This window comes from Elgaria multicarinata, chromosome 3 (genome assembly GCF_023053635.1).
Source record: "Elgaria multicarinata webbii isolate HBS135686 ecotype San Diego chromosome 3, rElgMul1.1.pri, whole genome shotgun sequence".
NCBI classification, from domain to species: domain Eukaryota; kingdom Metazoa; phylum Chordata; class Lepidosauria; order Squamata; family Anguidae; genus Elgaria; species Elgaria multicarinata.
The window spans coordinates 153,561,387-153,587,623 of NC_086173.1; the positions used below are offsets into that span (position 1 = coordinate 153,561,387).

Sequence of the window (26,237 nt, forward strand, 5' to 3'; positions counted from 1 at the left end):
AATATCTTTTCTGACTGCAAATCCTTCACTGGATGACCATAGTCTAACCTTTCCTAACATTTAACACTCGTTCCCCATCAACTTTCTTATTTCCATATTCATCGTTTCATCAAACCGCTACCGCTGAACAAATGAAGCAGTTGACAAGTGCAGAAAAATCTGGCACAATGAACAAGCAAGAAAAAAGGAGGTGTGTACTCTGGTGCTAAGTAAGGTTTAAAATATTTAATAATGGTTTCTTCAATCAAAAACAATACGTGAATGCAAATAAGACAGATTGACGTGTACACTAGCTCGACGTTTCGGGCCCTTAGGTCCTTCCTCAGGAGCTGTATCGTCATCCGAATTTGTTCACCCAACAAACGTAGAATCTCTTTTTTCTTTTTCTTTTTGATAACAAGAGGTAAGGGGTGGGGTCCGTGTTCGCTCCCAGGATGGGGAGTGAAAAACGCAGCCCTCCCACAACAGCTCAGAGGTAAGGGGAGCAAAAACAGACGCCACCCCCACCCCTTACCTCCTGGGATGCAGGCCTTCTCCTGAGCACCCAGGAGAAGGGTAGAGCATCAGTGGTGGCTGGGAGAGACGTTCTCAGAGGACGAGTCTCCCAGTTCCTCCCCCCCAGCGACGCAGGCCTGGGCCATGGGAGGGAGTGGCAGGACTGCGATTTTCCCGGGCATTTGGGGGGATTTGGAAATCTCCCCCCGGATGCTGCTTCGGGGTGGGATTTCCAGACGTGTCTGGGCAAATCTGGGCATATGGTCCCCCAAATCATGTTAGGTTTAGGATGACCCTATGAAAAGGAGGGCAGGACTCCTGCCGCTTTCACTGTTGTGATGAAGAGGGAATTTCCCCAGGTGCTGCATGTATACAAATGACACTTGCTGTACTTTCCCTTTTCTAGGCAACTGTTAAAGATGCAGGAGCCCTGTCCTCCTCTTCATAGGGTCATCCTAGTTCTCTTGTTCCCAGGATACAGTTTGAAATATCTGGAAAGGCATTATTACATGTCGATTTAATATATATTTTTTCAACAATAAAATTAAAAAGACAGACCTCCTGGCCTCTTCCCCTGCAGCCTAGTGGGGGGGCACCAAGAGACCACCCAGAGAGACGCAGGTGATGGGGGCAGAGGCAGAAGAACTCAGCCTTAGAACCGGGGCTGGCAGAGGCAAGCCAGGCCCACCAGGGTTGACGCTGCTCCCTGCAGCAGTTGTTAAAAGCACTTTAGAGTCCGGGGGCAGCAAGGAGGGCATTTACCTGGTTACAGAAGCCCGTTTTCTTCAGTTCACTTTTAAGAATGTCCTTTCCTAGAAACCAAATGATATGATCCTGTATTGCCAAGTCAAAGTTTTTGGCCTCCGGGCAGCAGAAGCCCACTCCGTTCCATTCCTCTGGTCATGACAGAAGCTCTGATTTAGAATTCACATGATCAGGATTTTCTTTTTAAAATCAGGGTAAGTTAAGTTATGTGGTGTTTACATTTGTTTTGGCTGAATGTAGGCCATGGCTGGAACCAATCGAGCCGCCCGCCAGCTACACCAATTCCCTTTCCTCTGTTGTTTCTTAAACACCCAATCAAAGGCCACCCTCTGTTTCTTCCTGGGCTGACCGTGGCAAAATACATAAAGAAAAGGTTTCTATTTGGGAAGGGCCCAGTGGGCCAGTTAGGCATCGGCTCACGGGGAGCAGAGTTAAACCGGATGTGTGTGTAATTCAGAGTTTGACACTAGAAGCATTCAAGGGAAGTTCCATAAGGCGCAGAGCCCCTTTCACAAGGTGCCGCCTTTCCTGTGACCTGCTGCAGGAGAAAGGGACTCTGAAAACTCAGCGCCCGGCAAGGCATGCAAGGAGAATGAGCCAAATTCTCACCCGCCTCCCTTGCAACAAGGACCAATGAACTGGAGGGGGGAGGGGCGGGGGGCAGCCACAATAGTGGGAGAGCAAACAAGTGAAAAGGGAGTTCATCGGTATGGCGACGATCGTGAAAGGGACCAGCACTTGACGCGCTAAAGAAGCAGGTTAAAATCGCAGATGCATACCAGGAATAAAAAGGTGTGATGGAGCTCTAAGTCTTAGACATACGTTTTGTATGGTCCAGAAGTTGATTCTTTTGGGGAGGAGTTTATTACACAGATACACTTTATACTGGGACAGTCATAGAATCATAGAATAGCAGAGTTGGAAGGGGCCTACAAGGCCATTGAGTCCAACCACCTGCTCAATGCAGGAATCCACCCTAAAGCATCCCTGACAGATGCTTGTCCAGCTGCCTCTTGAATGCCTCTAGTGTGGGAGAGCCCACAACCTCCCTAGGGAACTGATTCCACCGTCGCACTGCTCTAACAGTTAGGAAGTTTTTCCTGATGTCCAGCCGGAATCTGGCTTCCTTTAACTTGAGCCCGTTATTCCGTGTCCTGCACTCTGGGAGGATCGAGAAGAGATCCTGGCCCTCCTCTGTGTGACAACCTTTTAAGTATTTAAAGAGTGCTATCATGTCTCCCCCCAATCTTCTCTTCTCCAGGCTAAACATGCCCAGTTCTTTCAGTCTCTCTTCATAGGGCTTTGTTTCTAGACCTCTGATCATCCTGGTTGCCCTCTTCTGAACACACTCCAGCTTGTCTGCGTCTTTCTTGAATTGTGGAGCCCAGAACTGGACACAATACTCTAGATGAGGCCTAACCAGGGCCGAATAGAGAGGAACCAGTACCTCACGTGATTTGGAAGCTATACTTCTATTAATGCAGCCCAAAATAGCATTTGCCTTTCTTGCAGCCATATCGCAGTGTTGGCTCATATTCAGCTTGTGATCTACAACAATTCCAAGATCTTTCTCGTTTGTAGTATTGCTGAGCCAAGTGTCCCCCATCTTGTAACTGTGCATTTGGTTTCTATTCCCTAAATGTAGAACTTGGCATTTATCCCTATTAAATTTCATTCTGTTGTTTTCAGCCCAGCACTCCAGCCTATCAAGATCACTTTGAAGTTTGTTTCTGTCTTCCAGGGTATTAGCTATCCCACCCAATTTTGTGGCATCTGCAAATTTGATCAGCGTTCCCTGCACCTCCTCGTCCAAATCATTAATAAAAATGTTGAAGAGCACTGGGCCCAACACTGAGCCCTGCGGCACCCCACTCGTTGCCTCTCCCCAGTTTGAGACGGTTCCATTGATAAGTACTCTTTGAGTCCGATTCTGTAGCCAACTGTGGATCCACCTAATAGTTGTTCCATCTAGCCCACTTTTAGCTAGTTTGTTAGTCAGAATGTCATGTGGTACTTTGTCAAAAGCTTTGCTGAAGTCAAGATATATGATGTCCACAGTATTCCCACAGTCCACAAGGGAGGTTATGCTATCAAAAAATGAGATCAAATTAGTCTGACAGGATTTGTTCCTGACAAATCCATGTTGGCTTCTAGTGATCACTGCATTGATTTCAAGGTGTTTACAGATTGATTTCTTTATAATCTGCTCCAGAATTTTCCCAGGGATGGATGTCAGACTGACTGGTCTGTAGTTCCCAGGTTCCTCCTTTTTGCCCTTTTTGAAGATAGGGACAACGTTAGCCCTCCTCCAGTCGTCCGGCACCTCACCCGTCTTCCATGATTTTGCAAAGATAATAGACAAAGGTTCTGAGAGGTCTTCCGCTAGCTCCTTCATTACTGTAGGATGCAGTTCATCGGGCCCTGGAGATTTGAACTCATTCAAGGAAATTAGGTGTTCTTTGACCATTTGTTTATCAATCTCAAACTGCAATCCTGCCCCCTCAACTTCTGCTTCACTTTTTCCAGGGGGGTCATAGACCCGCTTTTGGGAGAAGACCGAGGCAAAGTAGGAATTGAGCACTTCAGCCTTTTCTTTGTCGTCTGTTATCAATTTGTATATTTGTATATCAGTCTGTATATTCACTGATGTATATGCTCTTTAACATTATATGCCTGCCTCATTGAAATTAATAAATGGTCAATGTAAGTGGATTCTCTCTCCTTTTGACAACTAAAAGATTGATATTACAACACTGGAAGGAGAAAAACTCCCCCCTCTCATGCTATGAAATGAGGACCTTACATCGCTTTCAATATTCGGATGAGTGGCACTTTCAAATGGATACTTATGTGAATATTTGATCTACTTTTGTTGAAGCCTATGTATTATTGCTAGAAAGTTGTATGTATATGATATGTTTTAATTACTTGGGATAATGAATATCTGACGAATATTAAAGAAATGGAAACAATTTTAATTTTTTAAAAAATCTTCTGTGGGTGCCTGCAGGGGCCACCTTGGGGACGACTTCATGGGCTCGATTGGAGATGCCTATGGGGCCACGGGGCCCAGAGCCACCAACATTGGGCCCCCCTGTTCTGCCATCTCCCAGGCTGCAGCTCCTCCTTCAGCCTTCTTTCCTTGCTGCAACACAGCAGAATTATCACAGCTTTTTACTTTCTAAGGGTTTTTTCTTTTAACAGTTCCTGTCTTTTGGTAAGCATTGCATATTTTAGATTACCCCTTTTTTATCTTTATAAAAATAAAGAAAAGTTATATATACATTAAAAAATGTATCCAGCTACCTTTTACCAGCTTACGGATTTATTTTATTAATAATATCCATCTAGTGCCTATAGTTCTGCAGTATTTCAAGTGCAAAGAGCTCAGTAATGTTGCCTCAGAGTCAAGCTGTGTTCCACTGATTTTAACCTAGCGCAGCTAACATCAAAGTGGAAACTGAAAAAGAAGCATCCTTTAAAGCTCCCTGAAGGAAGATCACTTTTGTAGTTTGTGCCCAAATGTCCTGCAGAACCTTAGAAACAGCTGACAGGCACTCTCCTCTTGCCATCCGAGCTCACTGCAGACAGTACGTTATATACAACCACAACAACAGCAACCCCTGAGGCCACCAGTGACAGACGGTGAAGCAATGTGGTGACCTTGAAGCAACTAAAAAAGTCTCAGTAAAACAACACCACATATAAGTGCAGTTTCGGGGGGAAAGCCTCATGCGGCTGCAAGTGGGTGGCTGCATCATATAAACACTGCAGCGCCACTGCGCAGCCGTGACATGGTAAAGGAGGCGTCTAGAGAACCCCCGTGTCAGGAAGGCTAAAGCTCAGAATGAGCTGAGGCGGGTGAGGGATGGTAATCGCAACAAGAAGGGCTTCTTCAGATCTGTTAACACTAAAAAGAGGACAAAAGTAATAGTAAACCAGCTGCGCAACAAAGATGACAAGATGCTGGTAGAAGAGACAGAACTGCTCAACTCCTATTTTGGCTCAGTCTTCTCCCCAACGAGGATCTGTGACCCATCTGATATCTGTGGCAAACAGGCTGAAGTGCAGTTTGAAGTTGTCGGAGAGATGTGCTGAGTAGGGCTGTGCTCCTCTTCACTTCAGTTCGGAGAAGCGATAGCGGAGCGCTCTGATTCGCCTCCGAAAAAGGTGGAGACGAATCGGGTCGGGGGGGGGCTCCGGACACAGGAAAGGGGGGGAGGGAGACTCACCTGACAGTGGTGCCGCCACAGTTCGTGCAGCGATGGCGATGGAGCCAGGTAAGGGGGCGGGGGGCTTACCTGCTTGCATCACAGGCTTGAACTGAGGTCCAGGCCTCAAAGGGGAAGCAGGCTGCAGCCTGCTTCCACTTTCAGGCCTGGCCCTCAGTTCAAGCCTGCGCCGGAAGATGGTAAGGGGGTGGGGGGAGTTTTGCTTACATAGCTCTGCTGCCGCCGCAGTCCATGCAGCGGCAGCGGAGGAGCCAGGTAAGGGGGGAGGGGGGCTTACCTGTGTCTGTCAGGGGCTTCAATTGTAGCCCTGGCTTGAAGCCAGAAGAGAAGGCCGTGGCCTCTTCCAGCTTCAAGCGAGGGCCTCAATTGAAGCCCGCGACGGAAACAGGTAATGGGGGGGTTGGCTTCCCTGGCGCCAGCAGCAGCGATGTCCATGCGGCGATAGCGGCGGAGCCTCATAAGGCGGTATTTCTTAATATAAAGCGGTTGTTCTGGCCTGTTCTGTTTCAGGTTTTATGTCGGTCTCTTTGTTTCTTACATGCTGATGATAGTGAGTCATTTACGAGCAAGCAAACGCCCACTTCCTGAAAGCCAGGAAAGGAAACGTAGTCTGTCTGCAGTGTTTGGAAGCCATGGCTGCTGCCGGGAGTGCCGTCCAGGATCTATGTGAAGAAGTCAGTTGTCCCATCTGCCTGGATCATTTCAGGGATCCAGTGACCGTTGCAGAGTGTGGCCACAATTTCTGCCGAGCCTGCCTGAGCAAGTATCTGGGGGAGAAGGACACAGAGGCCTCCTGCCCCGAGTGTAGAGGAACCTTCCAGAAGGGGAACCTCAGGCCAAATAGGCAGCTGGCTAAGATTGCTGAAATTGCCAAGAAATGCAGAGATGAGGAGGTAAAGCGGGCAGAAGAGAAGGGGGGAGTCTGTGAGAGGCACCAGGAGCCCCTGAAGCTCTTCTGCAAAGATCATGAAACCCTCATCTTTGTGGTGTGTGACAGATCCAAGGAGCATGAACATCACAAGGTGGTTCCTCTGGAGGAGGCTTCCCGGGAGTACAAGGTAGGAAAACATTGCAGACCTTGGTGGGGAGGGGGAAGAACTCTGGGTTCTTCTTGGGAAGTTCTCTGTAAAGTCCCTGCAATAAGAAAATACTGGGACTAAACTATGTTCCTCTAGCCTGGATGCAGTGAACATGCACCTTCTTTGTTCTGCAAATAGCAGCCAGGGGAAGCCTGAAAAGGTTCGGGAGGGTGGAGGGTGGGGGCTCTCTCCCCACCGGGGCAGCAGTAGGGGAGCAGGGGCAAGACGCTGCAGCTTCTCCTCTCACACCTTTCCTTCTCTCTCTCTCTCTCTCTTTGCTCCAGCAGCAAACTGGGTGGGTTTGTGTGACCTGCAGTGTTTACTGTGTCAGCCAAAGGTGGTGGTGGTGGTGGTGGTGGTGGTGTGACCCCCAGCCCCAATCCCCATCTCAGTGCATGTGAAACTCAGACTCCCAGTGGATGGAGGGACTTGTTTTTTAGGCTTTAATGGTATGAAAAAGTCCGCTGAGAACCTCCCCACTCCCCAGTACAAAGACGGGTGTCAGAGAACAGGAATATTGTTCACTTCCTCTTTCTGTCTCTCTAAACCAAACATGAACTTTTGTTCTTCCTTCAGGATCTGATCCGTCGTCGCCTGGAGATTCTCAGGGAAGAGAGAGAAAGAATTCTGGCATATAAGGCAGAAACAGAAAAGAAGAATAAAGAACTTCTTGTAAGTGTCAGTTTTACTTGGGGTCTGTCTAGATGATATCGTTTATTTATTTGTTTCTTTCTTTCTTAAATGATTGGTATCCTGCCCTATATCACTGAGATCTAAGGGTGGCATACAGATTAGGGTGACCATATGGCTGGATTTGCCCGGATTTGTCCGGATTTTTTTGTAAACCGGCAAACCCGGGAGGGGGAGGGGTAATCCGGATTTTTTGCAAAGTGCTGCTCTAATGGGAATTAACAAAAATGCTTATAACTCCGTCATTTTTTAAGATAAAGACATGAAACTTGGCACAATGGTAGCTCTTAGGAAGGGCTTTAGTCATACCAAATTTGAAACAGATCTGTTCATCCACTGATTTTTTAGGAATTTTTTTAAAAATTAAGGTTTTAAAATTATTATTTTTTAAATCGTCATTTTTAAAGATAAAGAGATGAAACTTTGCACCATGAAAGGACTTAGGTAGAGCTTTAACCACACCAAATTTGAAACAGATCCGTTCATCCATTGATTTTTTAGGAATTTTTTAAAAATTGAGGTTTTAAAATTATTATTTTTAAAATTGTCATTTTTAAAGATAAAGCGATGAAACTTTGTACCATGATAGGATTTAGGTAGAGCTTTAGCCACACCAAATTTGAAAGAGATCCGTTCATCCATTGATTTTTAGGATTTTTTTAAAAAATGAGGTTTTAAAATTATTATTTTTTAAACTGTCATTTTTAAAGATAAAGAGCTGAAAGTTGACACCATGATAGCTTTTAGGTAGAGCTTTAGCCATACCAAATTTGAAACAGATCTGGGGCTAGTAGCAAACCCTGTTAACAACAACAGCAGCTTGCAATGAGTGAAGATACAGTCAGAAAAAATATTTGAGGGAAGGGGAGAATGTAACACTTTTTATACTGTTGTTTTTATACTGTTTTTATGTTTTTTAAATTTTTGTATACTTTTAATGTTTACTATTTTTAATTGTTGTAAACCGCCCAGAGAGCTTCAGCTGTGGGGCGGTATATAAATGTAATAAAATAAATAAATAAATAAATAAATAAATAAATAAATAAATAAAATAACACAAAGAGTATAGCAAAAGCTTCAAAGTACAGCAAAACCTACAAAAGTAGGAGTGAGTGAAGTTAATTTCAGATACATTGAATCTCTCACTTGTTCTTTATTTCAGTGATTTTAACATTAAGATGTTACGTAGAACAGATTTGTCTTAAATGTGTGCTGTAAAATCAGACATGTAACCAAGGCTATGTTTGGGTGGGCACGCCCCCTTGGTGCTGGACACGCCCCCTTGGGGGCGTCCATGTTGTCCTCCTTTTTGTTTTCCAAAATATGGTCACCCTAATACAGATAAAAACAACAATGTAGACAGTACAGAATATAAACAACGAGAAATATATTAAATCACCTACAAATTAAGATGAGCAGAAATTTTTAACAAGCACTAGAAACAATTGAAAACAATTAAAACTATGTGCAACCATGGAGAATATAGCCTTCAAAGGCTTTGAGAAAAAGCCATGTTTTAACCTGGGGCTTTTCCATACGGCTGTTTACACCTCTGTAAATGCACATCTTTCCATTTTCGGACAGATGACGTAGCCACAAATACGAAGCCATCCAGAGGCAAACCCTGGAAACTCCGCTCCCCAAAAGTAGGTCATTTACCCCAACCTTTTTGTAGTGGAGCCAGCTCCGTGGCTCTAAACAGGGGGGATGGGGATTAAAATGGAGGGGGGAGAGAGGAGAGCAACAGTGCCGTTCCTCCCCCCTTTTTATAATTTTATGATTTAAATATACAGAGCTCTGCATTAACAAATTTTTGGAGGACCGGGCAACCTCCAATCTGAATATGCGGACCTCCGCATATTGTGCCTTCTAAGTTAAAAAAAGGAGGGACAACCACATTCCTTTCCTTCCCCCCCCCCCCCCCGGGGATGAATGGCCCCATTTCTTTCCTCCTTCCCCCCATTTTTTTAAAAAAACTTTTCAGAGGCGCCGGGGAGGAAAATTTGCACTTGTCTTCCTTCCCATGCAGATACCGGGAAGGAAGGCAAATGCAGGTACAAGGCGCCACTCAGCGCCAAAGCACTTCCATATAGCCGGGGGCCTGGCGCTGGAATGAAGCCAGCATTGTCACCAGTCGGGTCTCCAAGGGGAAGGCAGTTCACAACGGGCAGGGTGCCACAATAGAGAAAGCCCTCTCCCCTGTCCCATTATAACGTATGTCTCCCTTTGGTGGGACACAGACGAGGGCTCCTCCAGCAGATCTCAGGCGGACAGATATATAGGCAGAGGCGCTCCCTCAAGTTTCGAGGTCCCAAGCTGTTTAGGGTTTTAAATGTCTGTGGCTAGGTTATCCCTATCCAGGAAAGGCCACAGCTGGCGGATCAGCCGAAGCTGACCCAAGTACTCTGGGCCACGAAGTCCACCCGAGCCTCCAGTGACAAGCCTCCAGCCCATTACAGCCTCCAGGCGCTGGTCCAGCACCTTCACAGCTCCAGCTGTCTCCGATGACAAGGAGAAGTAGAGCTGAGCATCACCAGCATACAGATGGCACCAAACCCCCAATGACCTCCCCCAGTGGCTTCATGGAGATGTTGAACAGCATGGGGGATGGAATAGAGCCCTGTGGCTTCATATCCATGGGGTAGAACAGGAATCCCCCAATACCACTTTCTGCAATTGGCCCTGCAAGTGGGAGCGGAACCACTGGAACACGGAGCCTCCTACTCCCATCTCACATAGCCAATCCAGCAGGATACCATGATCAATGGTATCAGAAGCTGCTGAGGCGTCCAGTCAGATCACCAGGGCAGCACTCCCCCTGTCTTTCACCCGGAGTAGGTGGTCGGTCAGAGCAGCCAAGGCTGTTTCAGTGCTGTGCCCTGGCCTGAAACAACACTGAAATGGGTCTAGATGATCAGTTTCCCCCAAGAGCGTCTGAAGCTGTCCAACCACCACACGCTCAAGCACTTGGTCTTTGCCCCAGGGTGGCTCCAAATCTATGCTGTGTTGGTTAGATGACGCAACGGCTGATTAGGGGCAAATAGGTGGAGATCCGCAGCTGAACATTCAGGGACTTACCCTGACTGTTCCTCCCTGAGCGACGTCTTCTGCTCTCTGACCTTGCTCCGTGGCTGATCCGGGGTGCGGTCCTGGCAGATGGCGACTGGCAATTGGTCACCGGAAGCCAGGAAGAGGGCAGAAGGGGGCGGCTCCAGTACCTGGATGATTGCTGGAAACCCCCCTGCTCCCTCCTTGGCCTGGAGATTAGCAAGTCCAAACCCACAGGAAGGAAACCACAGGGTTTGGGGGGAATGCGGCCTCAATGAGGTGCTATCAAGGCAGCCCCTAGGAAGGGAACAAGGGCTTCAACCAATATGAGTAAAAATGTGACGTAGAATGCAGAGGAATCCAAAGCCGCCAGGCAGCCTGGCTCTGCAGAACAGCTCTTGCCTGGAATGGCCAAACCTCCCAGAACGGTGGCTAATGAAAGGCCAGGCTGAGAGTGGGCCCTTGAACATCTTTAGGAATATTTTTGCCAATTGAATGTGGATTTAATATCTCTGAAAACTTACAAGGACCGTTTTTATAAAATCCAATGACATTCTTGAGGCTGTGACGAGAGGACCTATTTCTGACTCTGGCTCCCATTTCTTCCCTTCCCATCCACTTCTTGCAGAAGCAAACAAGAGCAGAGAGGAAAAAGACGGTGTCTCAGTTCAGAGAATTACACCAGTTTCTGGAAGAACAAGAGGAGCTTCTGCTGGCTCAGTTGGAAGAGGTGGAGAAAGAGATTGCCAGGAGAACGGATGTGCACCAGGCCAAACTCTCCGAAGAACTCTCTTCTCTTGAAAGTCTCATCCAGGAGATGGAGAAGAAATGTCAACAGCCAGTGGGTGAACTCCTGCAGGTAAGATGGTGGCAGAAACAGCCCAGGATCCTCCCCAAGGGAGAAGCTAACTTCAAAACCCTCATGCCTCCTTCATCTACAGAATAAAGGGGCCCAAGGAAGGCACTGCAGAGCCACTGGATAGTTGACAAACGTGAGGTGGTACCTTGAAGAGGATTCTTGCCAAAGCAAAGGTGGGGAAATTGTCACCCCAATATCCTGCTGTTTTTGACATGGAAAGGAAGGCTTCAGTCCTGCCTGAGAAAGCACAGGAGTAGTCTTCAATTCTGAAAGCCAGGCCTGGCGCTCAAAGTAGACCAGTGTCCATGATATAAATCCATCACCCTCTCTGGCGTGATCATTATGTCCCTGAATTTACTCCTTTGACATTTTCCCCTCCCTGAAATTCACTTCAGAAATCTGGAATTAACTATGTCGAGGCTCCTAATGCCAGCCCAGAGAAAACTACCAAGCAGCCTATTAATTTCTGTCTGTCTAAGCTGGGAGGAAAGACCGCCAGTGAGTTTACTCTTGAACTAGTAGAGATGGTAGTTTTGCGGAGCCAGCAGAAACAGGATTATTTGCGGGAAAGGCAGGGTGGAGTTTTAATGATTAGACAAATTTGGGGCAGCCCCATAGCTAGGACTCTTTGGCCCAAGGAAGCCTCCCATTCTCACACAAGGGGAATGTAGGATGAAACCCCCTCCCCATCTCTCTTTGTTGATGAAGTGGCACCCCACTGCCCCCAACTTCACTGCGCCCCAAAAATGTGGGCAGAGATGGAGAAGTAACAGCCCCCCTTTAACTTCTTCCCTGTGAGCTCATTAGCCTGCCAGACCCCCTCCTTCCCCTCCCTTCATGACCTTCACTTTTCTGATGAATCCACTCAGCTTTTCCCTGCTCCTTGCGAATCAGCAAAACTTGAAGCCTGCAAATTTCTCCGAAATCCATCTCAAAGCTTGTTCTGACTTGGATCCATATCAGAGTATGTCCTTTGAGATATATATATACATATACATACATACATATATATATATATATATATATATATATATATATATATATATATATCAAATGAAAAGCTGTGGGTATTTTTCTAAAGGTGTGCATCAATTGTGCACATCATTGAAGAGTATGCATTCTTCTCCCATTGAGTAAAGAGTATTTGTTTCTGCGGAACAAGAGAGTGTCAGGCCTGGTTTGACAAAAATGTGAAGGGCCTTACGAAGGCTTCTCTGATGGCTTCTCTGATGGTCGCAACAGCCGTTCTGGGCTGTGGACAATAGGGTGAAGCCACACCTCGGCTAGGACCAGTATTTACACAATAGGAGCAGTTTGAACTGAGCATCAGGATCGATGAGAAATTCATTTCAGTAGGTTTGATCAGTATTTACCCAGTTTGCACCTGCTGGGTCAAACACAGACCTGGATGCAGGAACCTCCTGAAACAGGGTAGAATTTCAGAGAAGCTGAAATTTGGGGTGCATTGGAAGTCCTGAGTCTCAGCGGACTCTGGAGAATCGAATGGAACTCTTGCCAATTGTGGGATGGCCAGGAGACCACGGCAGTTTCAGTTGTGTGGTCCCAAGATGGTTCTGGTCCACAAGTAAGTTCCATTCATACCTGTCGGACCAGTACCATCTTGGGACCGCTCTGGTTCTCGCCTTGCCACAAACAGAGATCCATTGCAACCTCCCTTTTAAACTGACATATTTCTCCTTCCCCCGCTGAGACACAGGACTTCCAATGCACCCCAAATTTCAGCTTCTCTGAAATTCCACCCTGTTTCAGGAGGTTCTTATACAAATACCAGGATACCTGAGAGAGCGCCTTCTCCCCTACCAACCTGCCTGGTCCCTGAGGTCATCCGATGGTCTGCTCCTGGTGGTTCCACATAGAGCCATCCTCTGATTAGAGTCCACCAGGGGAAGAGCCTTCAGCATGGTGGCCACCCTCCTATGGAATTCCCTGCCTCTGGAGGTCAGGCAGGCGCCAACTTTGTACTCCTTTCGACGCCTCCTGAAAACATCTTTATTCCAGGAAGCCTTTCCTTAACATGCAGCCTTGAGTCTCTGTATTTGCTTCTTTTAAAATTTGTTTTAAGTGTTTTATTCTGGTTTTATTCTCATTTTATCTTGTACACCGCTCCGAAAATTTTTCAATGAGGAGCAGTATATAAATATTCTAAATAAATAAATAAATAAATAAAGGCCTCCTGCGAGTTGCTGTGGGCATTTGTTTTAAAAAAGGGGGCAAGGAGCTGGAGCACTCTCATGCCCACCCCTGATTCCTCCCAGCCCGACTCCTTCCCTCTACTGCTACTCATAGGGAGGGGGGGAAGAAGCCGGAATGAGCGCCCACATGGTCTCGGGATCATCCCGAGTCTGTGGGAAGAATCGTGCTCGTCCTTCCTTGCCCCCAGGTGACCAGCCCAGGTTTTCTCCCTGGTGTAGAAACGGCCGTAGTAATGATGGGGACACCGCCCTCTAGTGGAGGCTTTGTAGTGCAACTTCACATGGTGGGAAATTTCAGATATATTAGAAGAGTCAGGATATCCAGGGTTTTTCTTTTAATGCAATAACTGGGGAATGGCATGGAAGATGTCATCAAAAGGACCTGTGAACTTCCGTCAGAGGCCAGTCGTGAGCAAGCTATAAGTCACTTGTTAAGAAAAGCCCCATGTCTCAGGGTCTGCGCTAGGAGAAACCCCCTTGGTACCTTTCTCCCCCACAAAATCTGGAAAGTTCACTCCACCCTTTTCTTTTCCACTCTGTAAGAAATGAAGGGGTTAATTGAACTCTAAGCTGCCCTTTGTGTTTTCTGTAGACCCTGCTAGAGGAAGTAGCTGACTCACACATTCCAGAGAGATGTGGAATGGCAGGGAAGGGGGATGGGATTAGGTAAAGGTATCCTGTTTAGCCCACTCCTCTCACACAGGTTGTGTAAATGTATTCCACTCTGTATCCCACTCCTCTCACACAGGTTGTGTAAATGTATTCCACTCTGTATCCCACTCCTCTCACACAGGTTGTGTAAATGTATTCCACTCCCCTTTTTCTTTGTGCATCCCACCCCCTTCATTCCACTCCCCTTTTTCCATTGTCAGCTGACCCTATGTGAATAAAAGTGGTGTGCAAGCTCCGATCAGGGTCCGACCCGGTTCGAGTCGCACCTCAGTATACTGATACGTGGTGTCCTCTGCAGTGCTTTTTCTACGCTCGTCTTTTGTACCTAAGGTCAGGGACAAGAACCTGCCATATTTCTAACAATTTCTGGTGCCGTGACTCGGATCCGTCCCTGAGTGGGCTGCGGTAGTCCAAAGCTGCGAAGGCACGGTGGAAGAGAAGTCGCGACCGGCTGAGTTCAGCTGTCTCTCCAACGTGGGACCGCGCTTTGGAGCTCCGTAGAACCCGCTGGTCGGAGACGGGCTAGGCTCGAGCCACTGCAGACGCGCCTAAAGGGTCGGCCGAGAGAACGGAAGGAGTGCACCGAGAGAACGGAAGGTGAGTGTGATCTGTGAAACGCCAGACACATAGAGGGAGGGCAGGGTCTGTTTGTGTGGAGTTGATTGAAGGACACTAAGGAGACCTTCCGAGCAGGGTCTGACGGTCCGAGCGAGTGTGGAGCTCTTAGCCGCGGTTCTCTGATTGCAAGCTGAAAGGCGGATCAGGGCCGGCGAGGAGCAAAGCGATTGGCAAGAGTGTTTGGGAGCAGACCCTAGGACCCCGTCACGATGGGTGGTGCACAGTCCCGTTCAGGAGGGGCAACGCCCCTAGGATGTTGTTTAAAGAATTTTAAGGCTTTTTGTGGTGATTATGGTGTTAAGATGAAGAGGGATAGGTTGCAGCACTTATGTGAAAAAGAATGGCCTGTTCTCTGTCCTTCTTGGCCAAAAGGGGGTTCTTTCTCCCCGGCACTTGTTAGCGCTGTTCATGTTATAGTGACAGACGCAGGGAGACTAGATCAATTTCCCTATATCGATTCCTTGGCAGACTGTGGTCACCTCTAAGCTACCACCCAAATGGGTGTTTGCCTGAAACCCTGTCATGGTGATCCGTAGAATAAAACCTCAAGAAGAATCATTGAAACATTCTGTAAAAAAAAAAAAAAAAAAAGGAAGTGTTTCAGCAAGAAGATGATGATCTTGTGCCTCCTCCATATACCATGCCCACGGCCCCCATGGCATCTGCGTCAGGAGAGTGAATCTCTCGCTAGTACCCACTGCCCCACATGGCATGACTCCCAAACGCTCCTTAATTCTTGCCTGCCGGAGATTAAGTCCACGATATTGGCAAGAGCAAGAGTGCAGTTTCTGTCCGGGAAGCCTGGGGCCACTGAAAATGAAATTACAGCTGCCCTCCCTACACAGGACCCTGGTTGGGACGTGAATAGTGATGCAAGAAGAGAAAGGCACCAGAGATATTTTTCTCTGCTACTATAAGGAATGCGAAAGTCAGCCAGGAAAGCCCTGAATCTCAGTAAGGCCCTTGATATCAGGCAGCAGAAGAATGAGACTCCAGCTGCCTTTTTGGAAAGGCTGAAGACAGGGTTCGAGGAATATACGGACCTTGATATGAGCCTACCAGAGAATTTGCATTTAATGACTATGCAATTTATCGGGCAGGCTGCCCCAGATATTTGGAGAAAGCTCCAAAAGACTCCGGGAGCTCTGAGATTGCCCCTGCTGGCCTTACTAGAGATAGCAAGGGGGGTGTTTGAGAGAAGAGATGAAGAAGAAGAAAGGGCGAAAGAAAAGAGAACTGTGAAGATGATAGCAGCATTTTAGAAGGAAGGAGAGGGGCAGAAGAAGGGACCAGGTGAATTGTGAAGCCAGACCTTGAGATGTTTGTAGATGGATCCAGCTTTGTTAAAGATGGACAGAGATATACCGGATGTGCTGTAATCATGATTAAACCCGCTCAAAAGTACCTGGAGAAATTGCCCAGTAAATATTCAGCTCAAGCAGCTGAGTTAGTGGCATTAATGAGAGCCCTTGAACTTGGAAAGGGGCAAGAAGTGAACATTTATACAGACAGTTTGTATGCATTTGGGGTTTGCCACACCCATGCTAGACTTTGATCCACTCGGGGGTTTGTGTCTTCAAATGGACAGCCTGTACAACACCAGAGTTTGCTAGAACAACTGCTTTTGGCTGTCAAGCTTCCAGAAAAAGTCTCCATAATGCATGTGCGGGCACACGAGAAGAGCACTGATCCATACCTTCGAAGAGGAAACCAGCTAGCAGATGAGGCAGCGCAAAAGGCCGCTAGAAAAAGAGCTGACCGTGACGGACCTCCCAGATAGAAGAATTTGTATCCCAGAGGCCTTAGTACACCCCCTTGCTGTAATGATTCATGCCCAGTTGGGGCACCCGGGAATGACAGCCCTGATTGAATATATTAAAAGGCAAATGTTTTGCCCAGGGATCACCATGGCAGCGAAGCGGGTCACCCAGAGTTGTCAAGTATGTCAGAAGGCTGGACCTTCTGCAAAAGAAGTTCCACCAAGTGGTCGGCCGCTTGCATATTACCCTTTCCAACGAGTGCAAATTGATTTTGCTGAGCTCCCGCCCTCCAAGGGATATAAATATCTTATGGTTATTGTTTGCCAGCTTACGGGGTGGGTAGAAGCGTTTCCTTGTAAAAACTGTACAGCTCGCATTGTAGTTGTTAAACTACAATGAGATTGTCCCCAGGTATAGAGTACCTGAATGTTTAGAGAGGGACTTAAGGTCTCATTTTACTTCAAAAGTAACACAGGCTTTTGCACAAGCTTTGCAAATTGAGTGGAAGCAGCATGCACCCTGGAGGCCTCAGGCCTCAGGGCAGGTTGAGAGAATGAATAGGACTCTGAAGAGCACGTTGCAAAAATTACAAATAGAACTTCAGATGTCTTGGGTAGAGGCGTTACCAATAGCCCTGACAAAAGCTCGAATCATGCCCAGAAAGGGGTTGGGGGTGTCTCCCTTTGAGATGCTTTTTGGATTTCCACCCCCCATTCCCCGGCCACATTCATTTGGAGTTACATGGGAGATAGGAGACAGCCAATTACGAGAACATTTAACTGGCCTTCAGTTATATCTCTTACAGCTTCGAGAATATGCAGTGACGACCCAGACACTTCCCTTGGACGCCCCCTTGCATCAATACAAGCCAGGAGACCGAGTGTGGCTGAACAAGTGGAATAAAGTGACTTTGGGGGAGTCTTGGGAAGGGCCATATGTGGTTGGACTGGTGACGCATGCCTGTGTAAAATTGCTAGGATCGGCTAAATAGACACATTGTTGTAAGTTAAAGCCATACATCCCTGAGGACACCAACGTAGGTCCCTCTGCCACAGTACCGGAAGCTGACAGAGGTCCCACACAAGAAGCCAGCAAGGAAAAGACATACACGTCAAAGCACCTTGGGAAGGCTAAGCTTAAAATCTGTACCTATGAACAGTAGCACACAAGAAAATCTATTGGGGTTTGCAATTGCGAAATCATGAGAATGTGGGCAAAAATTGTGTTGTTCCTTACCATTCCTTCCCAGGTATATGCTCTTGAATATGAAGAAAAACATCTATGAGAGAAAAATGCATATTTTCAGGATATTAAGCAATTGTCAAAAACCCTAAATGTATCTGATTGTTGGATGTGTCCGCATGTTCCACCGGGAAGGGGGGGAGTAAAAGATTGGTAGTGCATGCTATCCCCTTTAATTATTCATCATAGGTCACAATCAAAAGAAGGCTTCGTAATCGAAGGGAAGTTAACTCTCCCTTAAGATTTAATTGAGGGACGGAGGTTGCTAGAAGAATAATTCCAGGAGTGGGAGTTGCCTTTAATTATAGAGACTTACACCTATTATCCAATTGGACGGAGAGTTTGTTCAATGATACAACTTCTAGTGTTAAGATGTTGGCCAAAGAACAAAGTGAAATTAAGAATGTGGCCTTACAAAATCGCCAAGCCCTCGATTTTATTTTAGCCGCGAAAAGAAGTGTGTGTGTTTTGATCAAGTCCCATTGTTGTATGTATATTTCTGATTATGCACCAAGTATTGACCGCACTATCCATCATATGGAAACGCTGATTCAAGAAGGCCCTTAGAAGAATGAGAGAAGTGATTCTATCTTTTCTTAGTTATGGTCATGGTTGCCTGATATTAGATGGCTTCGCAGTCTAGTTCCCATAGTGCTTATGGTGTCATTACTGTTTCTTTCATTGCCATGTTGTATTCCCTGCCTTACTGTTTTGATTCGTAATGTGTCTGAGTCAGTCACTCAAAAGCAAATAAGAGTTACCTACATGGCCCTAAGCCAGCAAGATCGAGACTCGAGAAGAAAATACCCCGTGATACCCCGTGAGAGTAGAAGAAATAAGTGAGACTTCACATCATTTTAAAGAGGAAGTGAGTCTCAAAGGGGGGATTGTAAGAAATGAAGGGGTTAATTGAACTCTAAGTTGCCCTTTGTGTTTTCTCTGTAGACCCTGCTAGAGGAAGTAGCTGACTCACACATTCCAGAGAGATGTGGAATGGCAGGGAAGGGGGATGGGATTAGGTAAAGGTATCCTGTTTAGCCCACTCCTCTCACACAGGTTGTGTAAATGTATTCCACTCTGTATCCCACTCCTCTCACACAGGTTGTGTAAATGTAGCCCACTCCTCTCACACAGGTTGTGTAAATGTATTCCACTCCCCTTTTTCTTTGTGCATCCCACCCCCTTCATTCCACTCCCCTTTTTCCATTGTCAGCTGACCCTATGTGAATAAAAGTGGTGTGCAAGCTCCGATCAGGGTCCGACCCGGTTCGAGTCGCACCTCAGTATACTGATACGTGGTGTCCTCTGCAGTGCTTTTTCTACGCTCGTCTTTTGTACCTAAGGTCAGGGACAAGAACCTGCCATATTTCTAACACACTCCTAGTAGTGTTAAGTGCTCCTTTTTACGTAACACATTGTTTTGATTTTGCATGCGTATGAAGTACAGAATCATTAACTGGGTATGCAGGAGAGGGCCTTCTTGGTGGCTGCTCCAAGGCTCTGGAACTCCCTTCCCCAGGAAGCTAGACTGGCTCCCTCTGTGCTACACTTTCGAAGGCAGGCAAAAGCTTTTTTGTTTCAGCAGGCTTTTGGAACTACACTGGACTTCTGTTAATGTATTGGATCCCTCCCCCCCTCCCCCCGTTTTCATCTGTTACTGTTTTGAAAAACTTTAAAATGATTTTAATTTTATTATAGGTTTAATTCTATTTTAACGTTTGTAAATTTATATTTATATGTTTTAATCATGTAAACCACCTTGAGTCCCAGTACTGAGAAAAAGGTGGGATATTATTATTATAATAATAATAATGATAATAATAATAATAATAATAATAATAATAATAATATCCTCAGTCAATGATCATATACCTGAAATTCTTGTGAGTTTGTGAAATTCCACATTATTTGTGTGTGAGAGTCATTAGGTTTTATTCTGGTTTTATTCTCATTTTATCTTGTACACCGCTCCGAAAATTTTTCAATGAGGAGCAGTATATAAATATTCTAAATAAATAAATAAATAAATAAAGGCCTCCTGCGAGTTGCTGTGGGCATTTGTTTTAAAAAAGGGGGCAAGGAGCTGGAGCACTCTCATGCCCACCCCTGATTCCTCCCAGCCCGACTCCTTCCCTCTACTGCTACTCATAGGGAGGGGGGGAAGAAGCCGGAATGAGCGCCCACATGGTCTCGGGATCATCCCGAGTCTGTGGGAAGAATCGTGCTCGTCCTTCCTTGCCCCCAGGTGACCAGCCCAGGTTTTCTCCCTGGTGTAGAAACGGCCGTAGTAATGATGGGGACACCGCCCTCTAGTGGAGGCTTTGTAGTGCAACTTCACATGGTGGGAAATTTCAGATATATTAGAAGAGTCAGGATATCCAGGGTTTTTCTTTTAATGCAATAACTGGGGAATGGCATGGAAGATGTCATCAAAAGGACCTGTGAACTTCCGTCAGAGGCCAGTCGTGAGCAAGCTATAAGTCACTTGTTAAGAAAAGCCCCATGTCTCAGGGTCTGCGCTAGGAGAAACCCCCTTGGTACCTTTCTCCCCCACAAAATCTGGAAAGTTCACTCCACCCTTTTCTTTTCCACTCTGTAAGAAATGAAGGGGTTAATTGAACTCTAAGCTGCCCTTTGTGTTTTCTGTAGACCCTGCTAGAGGAAGTAGCTGACTCACACATTCCAGAGAGATGTGGAATGGCAGGGAAGGGGGATGGGATTAGGTAAAGGTATCCTGTTTAGCCCACTCCTCTCACACAGGTTGTGTAAATGTATTCCACTCTGTATCCCACTCCTCTCACACAGGTTGTGTAAATGTATTCCACTCTGTATCCCACTCCTCTCACACAGGTTGTGTAAATGTATTCCACTCCCCTTTTTCTTTGTGCATCCCACCCCCTTCATTCCACTCCCCTTTTTCCATTGTCAGCTGACCCTATGTGAATAAAAGTGGTGTGCAAGCTCCGATCAGGGTCCGACCCGGTTCGAGTCGCACCTCAGTATACTGATACGTGGTGTCCTCTGCAGTGCTTTTTCTACGCTCGTCTTTTGTACCTAAGGTCAGGGACAAGAACCTGCCATATTTCTAACAATTTCTGGTGCCGTGACTCGGATCCGTCCCTGAGTGGGCTGCGGTAGTCCAAAGCTGCGAAGGCACGGTGGAAGAGAAGTCGCGACCGGCTGAGTTCAGCTGTCTCTCCAACGTGGGACCGCGCTTTGGAGCTCCGTAGAACCCGCTGGTCGGAGACGGGCTAGGCTCGAGCCACTGCAGACGCGCCTAAAGGGTCGGCCGAGAGAACGGAAGGAGTGCACCGAGAGAACGGAAGGTGAGTGTGATCTGTGAAACGCCAGACACATAGAGGGAGGGCAGGGTCTGTTTGTGTGGAGTTGATTGAAGGACACTAAGGAGACCTTCCGAGCAGGGTCTGACGGTCCGAGCGAGTGTGGAGCTCTTAGCCGCGGTTCTCTGATTGCAAGCTGAAAGGCGGATCAGGGCCGGCGAGGAGCAAAGCGATTGGCAAGAGTGTTTGGGAGCAGACCCTAGGACCCCGTCACGATGGGTGGTGCACAGTCCCGTTCAGGAGGGGCAACGCCCCTAGGATGTTGTTTAAAGAATTTTAAGGCTTTTTGTGGTGATTATGGTGTTAAGATGAAGAGGGATAGGTTGCAGCACTTATGTGAAAAAGAATGGCCTGTTCTCTGTCCTTCTTGGCCAAAAGGGGGTTCTTTCTCCCCGGCACTTGTTAGCGCTGTTCATGTTATAGTGACAGACGCAGGGAGACTAGATCAATTTCCCTATATCGATTCCTTGGCAGACTGTGGTCACCTCTAAGCTACCACCCAAATGGGTGTTTGCCTGAAACCCTGTCATGGTGATCCGTAGAATAAAACCTCAAGAAGAATCATTGAAACATTCTGTAAAAAAAAAAAAAAAAAAGGAAGTGTTTCAGCAAGAAGATGATGATCTTGTGCCTCCTCCATATACCATGCCCACGGCCCCCATGGCATCTGCGTCAGGAGAGTGAATCTCTCGCTAGTACCCACTGCCCCACATGGCATGACTCCCAAACGCTCCTTAATTCTTGCCTGCCGGAGATTAAGTCCACGATATTGGCAAGAGCAAGAGTGCAGTTTCTGTCCGGGAAGCCTGGGGCCACTGAAAATGAAATTACAGCTGCCCTCCCTACACAGGACCCTGGTTGGGACGTGAATAGTGATGCAAGAAGAGAAAGGCACCAGAGATATTTTTCTCTGCTACTATAAGGAATGCGAAAGTCAGCCAGGAAAGCCCTGAATCTCAGTAAGGCCCTTGATATCAGGCAGCAGAAGAATGAGACTCCAGCTGCCTTTTTGGAAAGGCTGAAGACAGGGTTCGAGGAATATACGGACCTTGATATGAGCCTACCAGAGAATTTGCATTTAATGACTATGCAATTTATCGGGCAGGCTGCCCCAGATATTTGGAGAAAGCTCCAAAAGACTCCGGGAGCTCTGAGATTGCCCCTGCTGGCCTTACTAGAGATAGCAAGGGGGGTGTTTGAGAGAAGAGATGAAGAAGAAGAAAGGGCGAAAGAAAAGAGAACTGTGAAGATGATAGCAGCATTTTAGAAGGAAGGAGAGGGGCAGAAGAAGGGACCAGGTGAATTGTGAAGCCAGACCTTGAGATGTTTGTAGATGGATCCAGCTTTGTTAAAGATGGACAGAGATATACCGGATGTGCTGTAATCATGATTAAACCCGCTCAAAAGTACCTGGAGAAATTGCCCAGTAAATATTCAGCTCAAGCAGCTGAGTTAGTGGCATTAATGAGAGCCCTTGAACTTGGAAAGGGGCAAGAAGTGAACATTTATACAGACAGTTTGTATGCATTTGGGGTTTGCCACACCCATGCTAGACTTTGATCCACTCGGGGGTTTGTGTCTTCAAATGGACAGCCTGTACAACACCAGAGTTTGCTAGAACAACTGCTTTTGGCTGTCAAGCTTCCAGAAAAAGTCTCCATAATGCATGTGCGGGCACACGAGAAGAGCACTGATCCATACCTTCGAAGAGGAAACCAGCTAGCAGATGAGGCAGCGCAAAAGGCCGCTAGAAAAAGAGCTGACCGTGACGGACCTCCCAGATAGAAGAATTTGTATCCCAGAGGCCTTAGTACACCCCCTTGCTGTAATGATTCATGCCCAGTTGGGGCACCCGGGAATGACAGCCCTGATTGAATATATTAAAAGGCAAATGTTTTGCCCAGGGATCACCATGGCAGCGAAGCGGGTCACCCAGAGTTGTCAAGTATGTCAGAAGGCTGGACCTTCTGCAAAAGAAGTTCCACCAAGTGGTCGGCCGCTTGCATATTACCCTTTCCAACGAGTGCAAATTGATTTTGCTGAGCTCCCGCCCTCCAAGGGATATAAATATCTTATGGTTATTGTTTGCCAGCTTACGGGGTGGGTAGAAGCGTTTCCTTGTAAAAACTGTACAGCTCGCATTGTAGTTGTTAAACTACAATGAGATTGTCCCCAGGTATAGAGTACCTGAATGTTTAGAGAGGGACTTAAGGTCTCATTTTACTTCAAAAGTAACACAGGCTTTTGCACAAGCTTTGCAAATTGAGTGGAAGCAGCATGCACCCTGGAGGCCTCAGGCCTCAGGGCAGGTTGAGAGAATGAATAGGACTCTGAAGAGCACGTTGCAAAAATTACAAATAGAACTTCAGATGTCTTGGGTAGAGGCGTTACCAATAGCCCTGACAAAAGCTCGAATCATGCCCAGAAAGGGGTTGGGGGTGTCTCCCTTTGAGATGCTTTTTGGATTTCCACCCCCCATTCCCCGGCCACATTCATTTGGAGTTACATGGGAGATAGGAGACAGCCAATTACGAGAACATTTAACTGGCCTTCAGTTATATCTCTTACAGCTTCGAGAATATGCAGTGACGACCCAGACACTTCCCTTGGACGCCCCCTTGCATCAATACAAGCCAGGAGACCGAGTGTGGCTGAACAAGTGGAATAAAGTGACTTTGGGGGAGTCTTGGGAAGGGCCATATGTGGTTGGACTGGTGACGCATGCCTGTGTAAAATTGCTAGGATCGGCTAAATAGACACATTGTTGTAAGTTAAAGCCATACATCCCTGAGGACACCAACGTAGGTCCCTCTGCCACAGTACCGGAAGCTGACAGAGGTCCCACACAAGAAGCCAGCAAGGAAAAGACATACACGTCAAAGCACCTTGGGAAGGCTAAGCTTAAAATCTGTACCTATGAACAGTAGCACACAAGAAAATCTATTGGGGTTTGCAATTGCGAAATCATGAGAATGTGGGCAAAAATTGTGTTGTTCCTTACCATTCCTTCCCAGGTATATGCTCTTGAATATGAAGAAAAACATCTATGAGAGAAAAATGCATATTTTCAGGATATTAAGCAATTGTCAAAAACCCTAAATGTATCTGATTGTTGGATGTGTCCGCATGTTCCACCGGGAAGGGGGGGAGTAAAAGATTGGTAGTGCATGCTATCCCCTTTAATTATTCATCATAGGTCACAATCAAAAGAAGGCTTCGTAATCGAAGGGAAGTTAACTCTCCCTTAAGATTTAATTGAGGGACGGAGGTTGCTAGAAGAATAATTCCAGGAGTGGGAGTTGCCTTTAATTATAGAGACTTACACCTATTATCCAATTGGACGGAGAGTTTGTTCAATGATACAACTTCTAGTGTTAAGATGTTGGCCAAAGAACAAAGTGAAATTAAGAATGTGGCCTTACAAAATCGCCAAGCCCTCGATTTTATTTTAGCCGCGAAAAGAAGTGTGTGTGTTTTGATCAAGTCCCATTGTTGTATGTATATTTCTGATTATGCACCAAGTATTGACCGCACTATCCATCATATGGAAACGCTGATTCAAGAAGGCCCTTAGAAGAATGAGAGAAGTGATTCTATCTTTTCTTAGTTATGGTCATGGTTGCCTGATATTAGATGGCTTCGCAGTCTAGTTCCCATAGTGCTTATGGTGTCATTACTGTTTCTTTCATTGCCATGTTGTATTCCCTGCCTTACTGTTTTGATTCGTAATGTGTCTGAGTCAGTCACTCAAAAGCAAATAAGAGTTACCTACATGGCCCTAAGCCAGCAAGATCGAGACTCGAGAAGAAAATACCCCGTGATACCCCGTGAGAGTAGAAGAAATAAGTGAGACTTCACATCATTTTAAAGAGGAAGTGAGTCTCAAAGGGGGGATTGTAAGAAATGAAGGGGTTAATTGAACTCTAAGTTGCCCTTTGTGTTTTCTCTGTAGACCCTGCTAGAGGAAGTAGCTGACTCACACATTCCAGAGAGATGTGGAATGGCAGGGAAGGGGGATGGGATTAGGTAAAGGTATCCTGTTTAGCCCACTCCTCTCACACAGGTTGTGTAAATGTATTCCACTCTGTATCCCACTCCTCTCACACAGGTTGTGTAAATGTAGCCCACTCCTCTCACACAGGTTGTGTAAATGTATTCCACTCCCCTTTTTCTTTGTGCATCCCACCCCCTTCATTCCACTCCCCTTTTTCCATTGTCAGCTGACCCTATGTGAATAAAAGTGGTGTGCAAGCTCCGATCAGGGTCCGACCCGGTTCGAGTCGCACCTCAGTATACTGATACGTGGTGTCCTCTGCAGTGCTTTTTCTACGCTCGTCTTTTGTACCTAAGGTCAGGGACAAGAACCTGCCATATTTCTAACACACTCCTAGTAGTGTTAAGTGCTCCTTTTTACGTAACACATTGTTTTGATTTTGCATGCGTATGAAGTACAGAATCATTAACTGGGTATGCAGGAGAGGGCCTTCTTGGTGGCTGCTCCAAGGCTCTGGAACTCCCTTCCCCAGGAAGCTAGACTGGCTCCCTCTGTGCTACACTTTCGAAGGCAGGCAAAAGCTTTTTTGTTTCAGCAGGCTTTTGGAACTACACTGGACTTCTGTTAATGTATTGGATCCCTCCCCCCCTCCCCCCGTTTTCATCTGTTACTGTTTTGAAAAACTTTAAAATGATTTTAATTTTATTATAGGTTTAATTCTATTTTAACGTTTGTAAATTTATATTTATATGTTTTAATCATGTAAACCACCTTGAGTCCCAGTACTGAGAAAAAGGTGGGATATTATTATTATAATAATAATAATGATAATAATAATAATAATAATAATAATAATAATAATAATATCCTCAGTCAATGATCATATACCTGAAATTCTTGTGAGTTTGTGAAATTCCACATTATTTGTGTGTGAGAGTCATTAGGTTTTATTCTGGTTTTATTCTCATTTTATCTTGTACACCGCTCCGAAAATTTTTCAATGAGGAGCAGTATATAAATATTCTAAATAAATAAATAAATAAATAAAGGCCTCCTGCGAGTTGCTGTGGGCATTTGTTTTAAAAAAGGGGGCAAGGAGCTGGAGCACTCTCATGCCCACCCCTGATTCCTCCCAGCCCGACTCCTTCCCTCTACTGCTACTCATAGGGAGGGGGGGAAGAAGCCGGAATGAGCGCCCACATGGTCTCGGGATCATCCCGAGTCTGTGG

The 26,237-nt window shown here is 46.3% G+C and overlaps 1 protein-coding gene across 1 annotated transcript in view; it reads left to right on the forward strand.

Annotated features, from left to right (window-relative positions):
* Window positions 1–6,124: 6,124 nt before the first annotated feature.
* Window positions 6,125–26,237, forward strand: part of LOC134395571 (zinc finger protein RFP-like) — a 33,652-nt gene continuing 13,539 nt past the window's right edge. Inside the window, exons 1-3 of the mRNA XM_063121732.1 lie at window positions 6,125–6,550; window positions 7,148–7,243; window positions 10,938–11,168. Of these exons, the coding sequence (XP_062977802.1) occupies window positions 6,125–6,550; window positions 7,148–7,243; window positions 10,938–11,168 (753 nt within the window). The remainder of the gene's footprint in view (window positions 6,551–7,147; window positions 7,244–10,937; window positions 11,169–26,237) is intronic.